General features: G+C 41.2%; 1 protein-coding gene across 2 annotated transcripts in view; it reads right to left on the bottom strand.

Moving 5' to 3' along the window:
- Positions 1 to 2,637: 2,637 nt before the first annotated feature.
- The window catches only part of DCBLD1 (discoidin, CUB and LCCL domain containing 1), a 60,997-nt gene continuing 49,664 nt past the window's right edge, over positions 2,638 to 13,970 (bottom strand). The window contains exons 8-15 of one of the 2 annotated variants that reach the window (XM_063097325.1): positions 12,516 to 12,731; positions 11,763 to 11,884; positions 10,969 to 11,116; positions 10,758 to 10,868; positions 8,867 to 8,954; positions 7,939 to 7,988; positions 6,935 to 7,054; positions 2,638 to 4,634 (exon numbers count right to left, since the gene is read on the bottom strand). In XM_063097325.1, coding sequence (XP_062953395.1) covers positions 4,117 to 4,634; positions 6,935 to 7,054; positions 7,939 to 7,988; positions 8,867 to 8,954; positions 10,758 to 10,868; positions 10,969 to 11,116; positions 11,763 to 11,884; positions 12,516 to 12,731 — 1,373 coding nt within the window. In that variant the 3' untranslated portion in view covers positions 2,638 to 4,116. Of the gene's footprint in view, positions 4,635 to 6,934; positions 7,055 to 7,938; positions 7,989 to 8,866; positions 8,955 to 10,757; positions 10,869 to 10,968; positions 11,117 to 11,762; positions 11,885 to 12,515; positions 12,732 to 13,970 lie in introns of those variants that run through there. The other variant, XM_063097326.1, reaches the window with a different exon arrangement.

Below are 13,970 nucleotides of genomic sequence, written 5' to 3'. Positions count from 1 at the left end.
GGGAGGGAAGACCTCATGGAGGTTACGTTTGAATGCAGACTTGAGGAAGGCGAAAGAACAAGCCACTCAGGTATCTAGGGGAAGACTTTTCCAGGAAGAGAGAACAGCAATCACAAAGGTTTCAAGATGGGTGTGCTCCTGGAATGTCCAAGTAACAGCCAGGAGGCCCACGTGGCTGGAGCTGGGGTAATAGGTGGGGAGTAGTGGGGAGGTCGGGGAGGTGAAGGCCCGATCGGAGATGCAGATCACAGACTTGTCCTACCCAATACAGTAGCCACCAGCCAGCCACAGGTGACTATTTACTTTTAAATAAATTAAAATTAAATAAAATTAAAAGGTGATTTCGCAGTCACTCCAGCCACATTTCAAGTGCTCAGTAGCTGCATGTGAGTAGCTGCCATCATATTAGGCAGCTCAGAGAATATCTCCATTGTTGCAAATGTTCTATTGGATGGTGTTGGCAGAGCCTTATAAATCATTGCACAGACTTTGGCTTTTACTCTAAATGAAATGAAGATAACAGAAAAATAAGAAAGAGAACATAAAGTTGGTATGTTTCAATGATTAAAAGAAGGAATCAAAGCTCAAGAAAATACCAAGACTGTGGAAAAGGGCAGATTTGAAAAAGAATCAACAGAACTTTTAGAAATTAAAAAAAAAAAAATGTTAATACCTCATGGCTAAATTAAACAGCAGATTCGATAGCAGAAGGGAGAATTAGTGAGCTAGATGATCTTGTATAATTTTACAGTGTTTCATGTGGGCCAGACACTGCTCTAAAGCTTCTTTTAATCTTCACAGCAGCCCTAAGTAGGTGATTAATATTGTTTTCCCCACAGCATGGAATCGGAGGCACCTCATCCAAGCAATCTGAAGTCTGTGCACTCAACCACCATGCCATATTGTCTTTCAGGAATCTACTCAGAATGCAGCACAGAAAGATGAAGAGGTGAAAAATAAGAGGGATTAAGAGACAGATCCCCATACCTGCCAGCTGCCAAAAAGAAAAAAGAGACATGGGAGATAGAATGAGAAAGTCTAATAAGCATTCAATGGGAATTCCAGAAGGAAAGAATAAAGAAAACAACAAAAAAAAGATGGCTGAGAATTTTTCATAGTTGTTGAAGATGAATTCTAAGATTAAAGAAGTCCCAAGCAATATGAATACACATAAATTCACAGCTGAACACATAGCAAAGTTGCAGAATATCAAAGAGAGAAAAATCTTTAAAGCCTCTAGAGAAATTTATTGTTGGAACAGGGAGAGGCTGGGAGCGTAGTGGGAGATGAGGGATCCAGAGTGGGTTGTGAATACAGCAGTGATGGCGTGCAGGGAGGCACTGGGTGACTGGATGGGCTGTGTTTTGGCAGGAAATACTAGCAGGTTGGAGTAAGTGATTATATTCAAACCTAGCTTCCCTTTAGCAGGATTCAACTGTTCCCAGGTCCTGGGGGAACCCAGACATGCTCTCTCAACTCCAGCCAAGTACAGGGGGATCATTACTCTCAGAACCTTAATAACTATTTGCTGCAAAAATGAATGTAAGATGAACATTTTAGGAATAGTGAGGCCAACCCGGTGGCTTCACTTGGACTGGTGTGACTGGTCATGGTGAACCGACATATTTAGGAAAGTCCTCATAACTATTTATAGTGTCTATAGTTGTGCCTATAATATAAATGTGATTTCATTATTTGCTAAGAATCCAAAGCAGTAAAAAATAAACGATCTCTCACACCCTTTCTGGATATTCTCTAGGCTGATTATAAACGTTAATGAAATGTTAGTGAAAGTTTAAATAACAGTAATAAAATCCAGAGCAAAGTTTCAGCAGCTTCCAGCCAGTGTGGTTTTGTTTGTCAAAGCAGATGTGTTTCAGCGACAATTGTAAGAAGTGACAGAGGGCAATCTCTGCCTCCCAACAGGACTTGATAACAGAAGAAACCAGACAATTAGAATTATCTAATTCACGCCTTATCACCCATGCTAATGTTGTAAAACACCCAAAGAAAAAGATAAATTTTTCTGCTCTTATCTGCTAGTTTAGGTTTAACTGTGTGGGGTTTATCAGTCCTTTCCACCCATCCACCCTAGTCTCCACAGTGAGGCCACCCGGAGGAAGTGCTGTTCCAAAACAAGGTCCTGTTCTCCCTCTTTTGTCATGATTAAATGTGATGAATAAACACAGCTCTATTGTAAAGAAGGGGTATAGGTCCATGTTCTTATGGACTAATATTTTAATGTTAAGGTGCTATAAACATCCTACTGAAGGCCTGGTTTAGAAAAAAGGCCTATTATAGAATAAACACTTTGATAAACGTTGTTGCAATTAATTCAGTAAGCTTTGGAGGAAGAAAGCATGTTGACACCATTTTCGAACATGAGTAAACTGAGGCTCAGTACTATATAACTAGCCAAAGATTTGTCATCTACTTTGTGTGGCACAGCAGGGTCTGCAACCAAGACTATCTGGCTCCAAGCCCCCGCTCTTTCTACTGTACCCCCTACCCTTTCATGGAGGCTGAGACTTGAGTGCTGCCTTCAGCAGCCCTGCAAGCAGGTCACCAGTCAGGGGCACTGTGATTTGGCATAGTTTATTACAATTAGTAAGCACAAAAACCATGTAAACTCCACAAGTAAACTATTTATCTTCTGCAATAACCAACAGATAGTCTGCCACGACCTTCCAGCACCCTCACTATTTTAACATATATACATTTCACAGAAAGTGAGACCTATACAAATACAGTTATAATACATTTTTTAAAGAAAGGATTTTTGGTCCATATTTCCTATTAAAAAACAAACATACATTTTCCTCTTTGGCAAAAGAGGTTAAATCCCTCACAGTTAACTCACAAAGCAAACTCAGATAAAAACTATTGAACATGAGGTACAGCTGAGGTCTGGGCTATTCTAGAATTATACACACATACTGGAGGGGAAAATTATTTCTTACGAAATCAGTTCAGTTCCCAACCATCTCAGTAGAAAAGCTCTATTTAGACTTGGCCTTGGTCGCTTCTGTAAGAAGACATTTCACAAATAGCTTTTTGTTTTTCAGGGGAAAATGGAAGTCACGAAAATGTACTATTTCTGAAGAAAGTCGTGAAAAGTGTGAGCCTCTGACCCCAGCAATGTTTTTTAATCCGAGGTACAAAAACATCTGACACAGTAATTCAGACTGTGATTGCTGTGCCACCTTTATTTCAATTTGTTGAGAGAACAGTTGTGGTTGCCTGGAAGTCTGGGCATTTGGCTTTGCAGTTTGAAGAGGCTAATTTGCATATGCAGGCTGCATAGTGTCTGCCAGGCTGGAGGCCAGGAGGAAGCAGTGTGAAGGCCAATTCCTCAAGGAGTCCATTTCCTCCGGCCTGCAGCAGCTGAGTCCCCTGCAGGCCACAGGACGCTGGGCTGCCCTGGCTGGCCACTTCACGTCCCCATCTGAAGTGGAGTCTAAGGAAACAGGCAGCTGCTGAGATGTTGCTTGTTTTTAATGTACATTTATAATGACTAAACAAACAACCACTCTGGTGTGCTTTTCATGCTTCAAGTAATTTCATTTCTTCCAGGAGAAGAATGTGAAAAATGCTTTTAGTTGTAGTTACCAAAGGAAAGGAAATGAGCCACCACCACAACAAGATTAAGTTTAAACAGACCTGCTGTTAACACAGTATCAAATAAAATACACTGCAAAAACGAACATACTATTATGTAGGTTTTGGCTACAGCTGCATTTTCCCACTGAACCTTTGTGCAGAACTAAAATCGGATGAAGCCAACTTAAGTTACTTTAATTCTTGTTAAATACGACCCTGTACAGATTGCACATTTTACACCAAAGCAGCTCAATATATCACAGTTAGAGAAATGAAAATGCCATCTGAAAATTTTCATTTTCCTAGCCCAACAAAACCCAGCAGACTCTCGTCCTCAGGGTCAGAACAAAACCAGGTGCACAATTTTGTAAACAGGATGAGAGGTCGTCTCTAGGATCCTACTGAACCTCACACGCACATGCACACACGCGCACACACGCACAGCACTGTCCCTTCTTCCAGTGACTTGCAGCAGCCCGACGCTCAGTACCACAGCAGGTTTCTTTCACATTGTGTTCACAAAAGAGCAGTCACGGCCGTCTGCTTGAGGGGTGTAAGGCAGTCTCTGGGGGCTGCGTAACCATCATTCGTCCCGGGATCTGTCTGCGGATTCCCAGGGTCGGGGTCTCTGGCTTTGGGCTTGTCGTAGGCGCCGTGCGCAGGCTTGGGGCCGAGCGGCACGGGGTAGTCTCTGCTCCTGCTGCCGGCTGCGGCCGGGGAGAAGCTGCCCGAGGACAGGGAGTGCTGGTGCGCCGGCCGGGACCCGGGCACGCGGTAACCGCCCTGCGCCGAGAAGGTGTGCGCGCGCAGCAGGTGCCGCTCCACGATGGGCGTGGCGTACTCGGGCTCCGGGGACGTCAAGGGCAGCGCGTACTCGTGGCGGCCGGCCCGGAGCGGGCAGTCGTAGTGGCCGCCGGCCTCAGCGCTCGCCCCGGCGCCGGCCCCGGCCTCGGAGGCCTCCGTGTCCATGGGCCGGAAGGTGGAGCCCTTCCTCGTGACTGTCCCGGTGCCAATCATGAGAGGCTGCTGGTAATCTGCAACCGAATGAGCAGAGGACGCATCATTTGTGCCCCACAGCGATACGTTTGCAGAAGGGGATGCTCAGCTTATGGCAGTGGTAGACCACTCTCCACGGAGTGCCTAAGGTGGCCCAGGCACCTAGGAAGGATACCATTGCTTTAGGAAGCCTCAAGGGTCACAGGAGACCAGAGAAGGGACAGATTACGTTTAACCCTGGGCTGTGCGGAGAAGTACTTAATGGAGAAAGTGGCTCTTAAACTGGCTCTTGAAATGCTAGTTTGGGAGGTGGAGGTAAAACCGAGGAAAGGGAGGAGAGAACCATGAAACGAAGTTTGAAGTGTCCACAGTATGAGGGATGCGGAGTAGTCTGTTCAATGAGATATAAGATTGTAGGTCAGGGCCTAGTGGTGACGGTAATGAAAGAGCTCACATTTACTGAGCCCTTACTCTGTGCCAGGCACCATTCTAAGATAGTGAGATACAAATTAATTAATTTAATCTTCAAAAGAAGCCTATGATGTCAGGACTATTGTTTCCATTTTACAAATGGGAAACCAAAGCAGAGAGAGACTAAGCGATTTTTCCCAGATCACGCAGCTAACAGGTGGTGGAACCAGGATTTGAACACAGGTCCCGAGTGTGTGCTGTTAACCAACTGGTAGATCATGGGAAACACTGAGTGCCTTGCTAGGAAGTTTGTTTAATTCTAGGGAAACGTACAGATCGGCAAAGTTAGAGGTAATTGCGGAGGCAGGTTGAAGAAGAAAAGATTAAAAAAGTGAGACATAAAAAGCAAAGAGAAATGAAACACAGAGGTCACAAACCAGGGGAGTAGAAAGGCCACACTCTGGGGACACTATTCAGAGGGATTATTTACCAATGACATGTGGGGTGTGAGGAAAGAGGGAGCCCAGCACCCTTCCCAGAGGGTAAGCCTGGATGACTGGGGTGCACAGTTGGGAAGCCACTTAGAAAAGAAATGTACAGAGCATATGTGATGAGGGTTAGGAATGATGGACTTGATTTTGGAAACACTGAGGAACTGGTGACACTGGCAGGTAGAGGTGACGAGCAGACCACTGAGAATTACTGACTGGCTGGGGACTAGGAAGGACGTCTGGGCAGCAGAAGCAGCATTGACAGTCATGCAAGGAAAGGCTCTGCAGCAAGCTCCAGAAGGGACTGAGACTGTTCAGGGGAGACACCACAGGTGAGTGGGGCAAGACAGGGACTGGGGCCTTGCATGTTTACGGAGGCTGAGAAGGACCATTCAGGGAGGAAGGAAGAGAGGCTGTACCAGAAGCTGAAGGAGAATGAGGAAGAAGAAAACAGAAGAAGCGTTCTCCCTTCCCTTCACTCCCAAGGACAAGAAGAGGGATTTTGGTTGGAGAGATGCTCTCCTTGTCCATGAAGTGGCTCAAGCAACCTTTATACTGGCACCTCTCAGACACCGATGTGCAGGTGCATCACCTGGGGAACTTCTGTTATAGCAGGCCTGGGCATGGCCCGAAAGCCAGTGTTCCTAACAAGTTCCCGAAGCTACTGGTCCTCAGATCACACTGTGAGTAGTGAGAAGCCAGTGCAGTGCTACTCAGAGTGTGGCCCATGGATGCCAACATGTAAGAACTGTTTGCAAAGAAATAAGTTCAGAAATTGAAGCTAAGTGTTTAGAAACTTACAGCAATTTGAGAGTAATTTTATGTCTGCTGAATCTAATAATAGAAAAATTAGAGCTCTGTATTTTGTATGCTCTTTTAAAATCTCTTAATTACTAGCAATTTATATTACATTTTACAAAAATATTTGTCCATGATGGATTAGAAATTAAAAAAAGAAAGGAAGAAACAAAAAGCAAAAAATGGATCCCCACAGATAGTTTGGGACTCTTGATGATGGCTTGTCAGGGCCACCAAAGCCATTCTAACACTGGAAGAGTTTATCTTCTATTTCCTCTTCCTCAAGGGCAGGAGCTGTATTTAATGCATCTTTCTAGTCCCTCTTCCCCAGTGCCTTAATCAAAACCTTGGTAACAAAAATAGATTAAAGGCTTCCAGATACTAGCAGTACTTCAGGGCTGTCACTATGGATGTCATTATATCCCCTGCAGGCGTAAAAGCCTTGGCTGAATGGGGCCTTTGAGTAATAGCTCAGTATGAGTTTGTAACTCTCAGAGTGCAGAAAAACTTCACACATTTCTGATTTATTGTACCCTATCTAAACAAAAGGATTTTAGTCTTATTTCTCTCCCATCTCCCCTTCCCCAAAGGCAGTACCTCCTATCTAATACACATAGTCCTGGAAGTGTGACACTTACCTGCCATATCACTTGTGATGAGGTCTAACTTTTGTGTCATCTCCTTCTCATGGTCATAGCTGATGGTAAACTCAGTTGACTGATGTCTGGCAAAGGGATATTTAATCTGCTTCCAACAGCCTGGAATAAAGATAAACATGAAATAAACTAATACAGAGTATCAGAAATGAAACACACATACTCCATGACATGTTTCTCCATGAGTCAGAGGTCAGTCTACCTCTTGATGGCCGACTGTGACAAATGCACAGCCATGGCTCTTTAGGTGTGTGCTGAGAACAACATGCTGAGGTCATGAATGATAACAGCAAACATGATCCCAACTATGTTTCCTACTGTGCCTTTAAAATGTATTGTGCACCCATCAGGTCCCAGATTATTCCTGTGAGAGACCATCCGGGCATGTGTTTCCACAATCTGTATTGACATGGCATCCATGACCCAGAGGAAACAAAACAGCTGGTGTTTAGATCCTGTGGAGGCAGAGTCCCAAATGGTCCCTGAGCTTTCCCAGGGGTCCTACCTTGCTGCCCTCTCTCTGGATTGCATCCGACTCATAGCTTGGGCATCCCGTGTCCTAACAATTCTCTGAAACCTGGACATGAGCCCTGCCTGATCCTGTCCTCACTTTCCCAGAGTGGAAAATACAGTGGAGGCCTGCAGATGCTGAGAGCTCTGGACTACATTCAGGTCACCAATGCGGCTTCTGTAACTTCTCCCTGATGACACAGTGTGGTGGACTAAACTCCAGTGGCCAAAAGAAATGAATGTCGACAGATGAAGGGGATCATGTTAAATAAAAATAAAGTGCCCATGAAAATTCTGAATTAAAATAGGCAGGACACAATGAATTTTTTCCTTGTAGATTTGCCAACTTAAAGGCTATAGAGCTTGTTTTTTTAACCATGTAAGTGTAGGCCACTGGTCTACTCATGTTCTCAATCAGCAGATCCTGTCCCTTCCTCAAAGCCAAAATAAAACTGTAGACAGAGCTTTCAACCTACCTGTTTTCTGAGCCTCAGTTGATCCATATGGATTTCCTTTCTTCTTCCTCCTAGAAGAATGTATACTACTTTTATTTTGAATGTTAGAAAGCACACCTTATTATTTTATTTTCTCACTAGCTCATGCAGTCTATAAAATCCTAAAGCAATTCCTCATGACCCCAAGATCTCACTTCTTCTCTATTTACTATACTCCAGAATAAAATTATGGATATCCTTAAAAGCATTTAACACAAACCCATTAAGCTAAGACATGCTTTAACTAATGAATACATACCTGAAGCTTAAAAACCAGAGATTTTGTACCCTTTCTCACTTTTGTCAGAGAACTATTCTTCATTCTATTTGTACTAATAACACATTTGTAAGTTCCAAAGCTGTTTAAAATATAAAAAGAGAAAACTTCGGAAGGGTCTCCATCTTTTGTTTAGATCTAATTCCTAACATTTGTTACAATATGTTATAAATATGGAGTTTGGGATTCTGGAAGAGACTCAGAACTCATCTGGGTAAACTCCTTTATTTTATGTATGAAAAAATGGCAGCTTGGGAGACAAGTGACTGGGCTGCTTGGTGACAAAGGTGGGACCAGAACACAGTCTTCCAGACCCTGATCTAATACTCTTTCCACTCTACAGGTGACAGAAAGAAAGATACTTCAAAGAAATACGTGAGTTCCAGGACACTTGGTTAGCGATGCTCACCAGTTAAGTCTTTATCAAAGGTTTCTAAATGAAAAGAACTGCTTATAAAGTAAAACTTGATCATTTCTACTCCTTCCTAACTTGTTTCTAAAATGTAACTTAACATTTTATCTTGCAAGAAGTTATGATGCTTTTCCACACATGAGTATCTGAAGAGCAAGCTTTTTGGTTTTATGACTGTTTGCATAATTATAGAAGAAATTTTAAAATGTAAAATCACATACTTCCTAAAGGCAGCAACGATCCCCATTCCAGCAAGCAGCAGGGCAATGAGGAGTACTGATGGAATAGCCACAGCTATGAAGTTGATTCCTAAGGAAGGGGGAAAGCCACCACGTTACAACACAATTGACCAGTCACCAAATTTCATGACCTAAAACCGAACGTTGATTTGAAAAGTCTTCAACTGCCTAATATGTGAGGAAAATGAATACATACTCGGTATTTACTGATATTGAAAAGCAAAAACAGAGGATTCAAAATCCTGGCTAAAATTTGGGAAAATCAAATTTATCTCCCCCGCCCCCTCCCAGTTTCCAGTATTCCTCAAGGATTAACATTTATTCTAAGCTTGTTGCTTGGCTCATGTTAGAATTTAAAAATCAGAATTGAGGGGATGGGTTTAAAGCAGACCCCCCAGCAAGGCACTATTTAGACAGGGAAATGATTTAGGTCCAGTGTGGAGCTCTGAGCTTGGCTCCAGTACCCGCTGCCCCAGACGGTGGGTGGGTGTGGACCTGTACCACGCCAGAGGCCTGGAACCCTGGGATTCTCATTTCCAGAGCTTTGGAGCTGTGGACTGAGAGGAAATGCAGCCTGATGACCTCAAACAGCATTTCCACTGGGTTGCATGAAACACGACACCATGTTTTCCTACAACTCCATCTGCTTTAAGAAGGAAGGTCACTTTAACAGCCACTGAAGCAGACCCCAAGTTTGCAGAAACTACACAAACTAAAGGAGAAATTTTGCTCCTCACCCTTCTTTTTTGTGATCATGAGTGAAAATGTATAGATAGATCACAAAGAAGAGGAAGAGGAACTTAGGTGGGAACAAAATTTATGTAAGGAAACGTGGTTTTACTTATAAGAGTGAAAATTTGGGAAAAATCTAACAAACAAGAGTCCGGGAATGATTAAATAATGGTATATACATACGAAAAAATACCATAAAGACATTAATAATTGTGTTTTTCAACTACTTAATAACATTGGAAAATGCTCTAAATACAATACAAAATGAAAATATATGATACAGAAGAGAATATATGCTATGCTAACATTTTTACCTTAAAGGTAGAAATATAAATATGGTTGACTGGATACAGTGGGATATGGTGCTCATCCGTGAATGCTGATTTATTGCTGATTTTTATTTCCTTACTTAATTTTCCTAATATTTTAAAATTTGATAAAATTAATATGAAAATTATTTTATATTCTCTAAAAACAAATATACTTTGTACTTTTAATGGTCATTACTTGAATGTTTAATGTTCACTTAATGTTCAAAATTCAAAAAGTATAAAAAGGTATGGAATGGAATGTTTCCCTCCTATCTCTGTTCTTCCTCCACAGGAAGCCAAATTATGTGTCTTGATGTTTTTCTAGAGATAATGCAATGAATATTCATTCTTTATTTCCCCTTTTTACACAAGTGGTAAAGTGCTATACAGACTAGTCTATACCTTGCTTATTTTTTTAAAGTTGTCAATACGTCTTCGAGAGCTTTCTTTTTGAGGGTACTTCAGAAAGTTCATGGAAAAATAGCATTAAAAGATACTACAAATCTTTCCATGAACTTTCTGAAGTACTTTCATACATTCTTTGTTTATAGCTGCAGAGTATTCCATTGCATTAATGTGATATTGTCTTTCCATAAAATATTTACCTATTGTTTGAAGTGCACATAAGTTTGTTTCCCATCTTTTCCTACTTACAATATTGCAATGTACAGTTGTGGGCATGCATCATTTTACACATGTATAAGTACCTCTGGTCCCTCTGCCCCAGCACTGATATGACAAAGAAAAATAAATTTTGTTTAAACTACTGTGCTAGTGGGTGGGGTAGTAGGTATGCTCCTTATGAAACCACAAAACAATAACTGTTTTACCTGCGGCAATTTCTTCTGAGGGGATGGGCTTCTTGATTGTCTCATCTTCTCTCTCATTTGAAACACCAGTGTTTAGACTTGTTTTGTGCCAATCATTACCTGAATCATTACCTGAGAGAAAAAGTATGTTGGAAAAAACACATTAGTAACAATGATAGGTGAAAGAAGATGACCAGAGTTAAATAACTCACAAACTCATCTTGAGCCCCACCTTGTGTAATCTGGCAACCAATGAGCTCCACTTTCAAGGCTATCCTCTGATGCCACTTCTGGGGAACAATCCGCACATATCTAGCCACGATGGGAGGGATAAAATTGTTCTGCACTGGGTCCCGAAAGTTAGAGTTACCCTGAAAGACCTACAGAAAGAAGTTACTTTTACCTGAAGATTCTATTAGTTAGTTTTCAGGTCTTCATCAGCCCACTCATACCTGATTATATGAAACCAAAGCAAGAATGCTATGTCTGTTCCATTTCTGTAGACACTCCTGATAAACGCTCTGCAAACAAAAGCTAAGTTATCTAACTAAGGTGGTACTGCTAATCTGTTTTCTGTTTTAAATTTCATTTTGGATGAAGAAGCTAAAATTGCCCTATTGGATTACTTGATCTTGATATTTTTACATTAATATGATGCTATTAACAAGCAACCTCAAGAGCACAAGTCTTCAACTCTCACATTTGCCATCCCTTTCCTAATTCTCATTGCCACTAACAGCATCCCAATACCAATTTCCAATCCAAACATCCACCATACTTGTACTGAAGCAACCATTTCAAGTGACCAACTTTCACTTCCCAAGAATATCACGAGTATTTCATTACTGAAGTAGAAAATAATTAAATCACAAAGATTTCTTAAGGTTTTTCTTAGCACTTTTCTTATTCTTGCATGCTCTGGGAACCGTGTATTTTCTTAATGAAATATCTAATGTAAACACACTGATAAAAATATATGGAGTCCTGCTCCCCTACTAAATCTCCTTCTTCCAGAGCTTCTCTTACCTTTTCTTCATTATTCACAATTCCTTTATAGGTCTGCCATTTAGAATTGTTTTTGAAGTTCATCACAAAACTTTCAACATAAAAGTTGAAATTTGACTGTGTGGATCCTGCAGTTCTAATTCCTTGTAAGAAAATGTTATTTACAGGTTAGTTTTAAAAATATGCTATATATAACATGTATTATAATTTTAAGTTTCTTTCACCGCCCCCCTTCCCATTTGAAATTTCAGGTCATTCTACAGATATTAGCTGAATTTAGAAACTGTTCACAAATGAGTGTTTTCACACTGACAAGGTATCATAAAAAAGTTTCACCATTGGGGTATTATCTCTCTACTCCATACATCCATATTTACAACGTGTACACAGGTTCTTTTCACAGAGGCAGCGTGAAGATTTGTTATATTTTTAAAAGATTTCAAGTACTTTGAGGTAGAGAGGAGAGGCACATATATAAATACAAGTTGAGTATCCCTTATCTGAAATGCTTGGGACCAGAGTATTTTCAGATTTCTGATTTTTTTGCATTTTGGAATATTTGCAGATACTGAACCAGTTGAGCATCCCTAATCTGGAAATCTGAAATGCTCCAATGAGCGTTTCCTTTAGGCATCATGTCAGCACTCAGTTTTGGAAATTAGAGCATTCTGGATTTAGGATTTTCAAATTAGAGATGCTCAATCTGTAGTAAGCATAATTTCAACTTCAAGTCATTTTGCAATCATGAAACTGCTCCTACAATTGCATAAGTACCTGTTATTTTCTTTTTCTCCCCCAAATCTATCTCTAGCCACTCTCTTTGTTTGTGGTTGTTGTTGCTGTCGCCTGAAGCCCATGATGGGCCTTGGTCCTGAAGTCGGGCTTGGCCAGGAGACCAGTGAACTTGTTCTCCAATTTCATTTTCCCACTGCCAAGAGGAAGAAGCTGTGATTTGCCTGTCAGGTTCCAAACTCAAAGATCTGCTGCAACCTAAAAAAAAAAAATGTATCCAACCTAGTATTCAGCTGACTTACCTCCATTCTGATATCAAATCAAGTTTTTAATTACCAGTTTTTTAATGACCCAGCCTTTTATTTGACTCATTTGTACTTGGTATAGTTTGGATGTATTTGTCCCACAAAGCTCCTGTTGAACTCTGATCCTCAATGTGGCAGTGTTGGGAGGTGTTTGGTTCATGCGTCAGATCCCTCATGAACAGATTAATGCCCTCCCCTGTGGGATAGGGACTGTGAGTGAGCTCTTGCCGGAATGGATTAGTTCCTGTGATAGCTGGTTGTTAAAAGGCGGCTGGCCCTCCCCGCCCCCCCGTCCTCGCCCCCACCCCGCCTTGCTCACCATGTGATCTCCCTGCACCCACCGGCTGCCTGCTGTTTTCTGCCATGAGCAGAAGCAGCCTGAGGCCCACACCAGATGCAGCTGTCCCAGAATTGTGAACCAAATAAACCTCTTTTCTTTATAAATTACCCAGTCTCAGGTATTCTGTTATAGCAATACAAAAGGGGACTGATACAGGACTACAGCATCTTAAAATTGTTGCTGCTTTTCTTTTTAATAGACGTCATTGAAGTCACATTTCCTATAATTGACACCTCTTTGTCCCCACTGTAGATTTTCTTTTCTAACCTTCTAAATTCACCCTGATCTTAACAAATTGTAGTGTGTTTTAAAGGTTTAAAATGCTGAGGTTTTTTTTCACTTTAAAGGATTTGGAATCAGAGGTGAACCCCACCCAGTCTGTGTACCCTTGAAAAGCAAGCACATCCAGATCCTCTGAAGATGAGTAAACTGTACCCAACATCCTTCCCCATGACCTTAACTGTACCATGTCCAGGAGATGCGGAGGTAGCAAATAAAGGCCACACTTGTCTTCCTGGGCAAAGAAGACATATTCATATTTTTTATGTTGTTTCCCTTTAAATATTTTACTTTATGCCAAGGAAGAATATTTACCTAGAATATATTCCATGGGGGGGAGCTAAACCACCTTTATTTTATATGCTTCTGTTCAATAACTTAATTCAAGATAACCACAAATCAAATTGCAATATTTAAAAGTTTTTTCTGTTAAATTCGAACATAAAGGAATTGATCTTAAATTAAAAATCATTTCACTTTCTATTCTTTTTGGCAGAAGTTTGAGAGAGGTTAAATTATAAAGAAAAATATTTTCTGTTTAATTTTAATTAGGTTTATTGTCTTGTGTATTTT

The sequence above is a fragment of the Cynocephalus volans genome, chromosome 5 (genome assembly GCF_027409185.1).
Source record: "Cynocephalus volans isolate mCynVol1 chromosome 5, mCynVol1.pri, whole genome shotgun sequence".
Lineage (NCBI taxonomy): Eukaryota > Metazoa > Chordata > Mammalia > Dermoptera > Cynocephalidae > Cynocephalus > Cynocephalus volans.
Note: the sequence above shows the minus strand (reverse complement) of the source record. Positions and strands in the feature narration are given on the sequence as shown.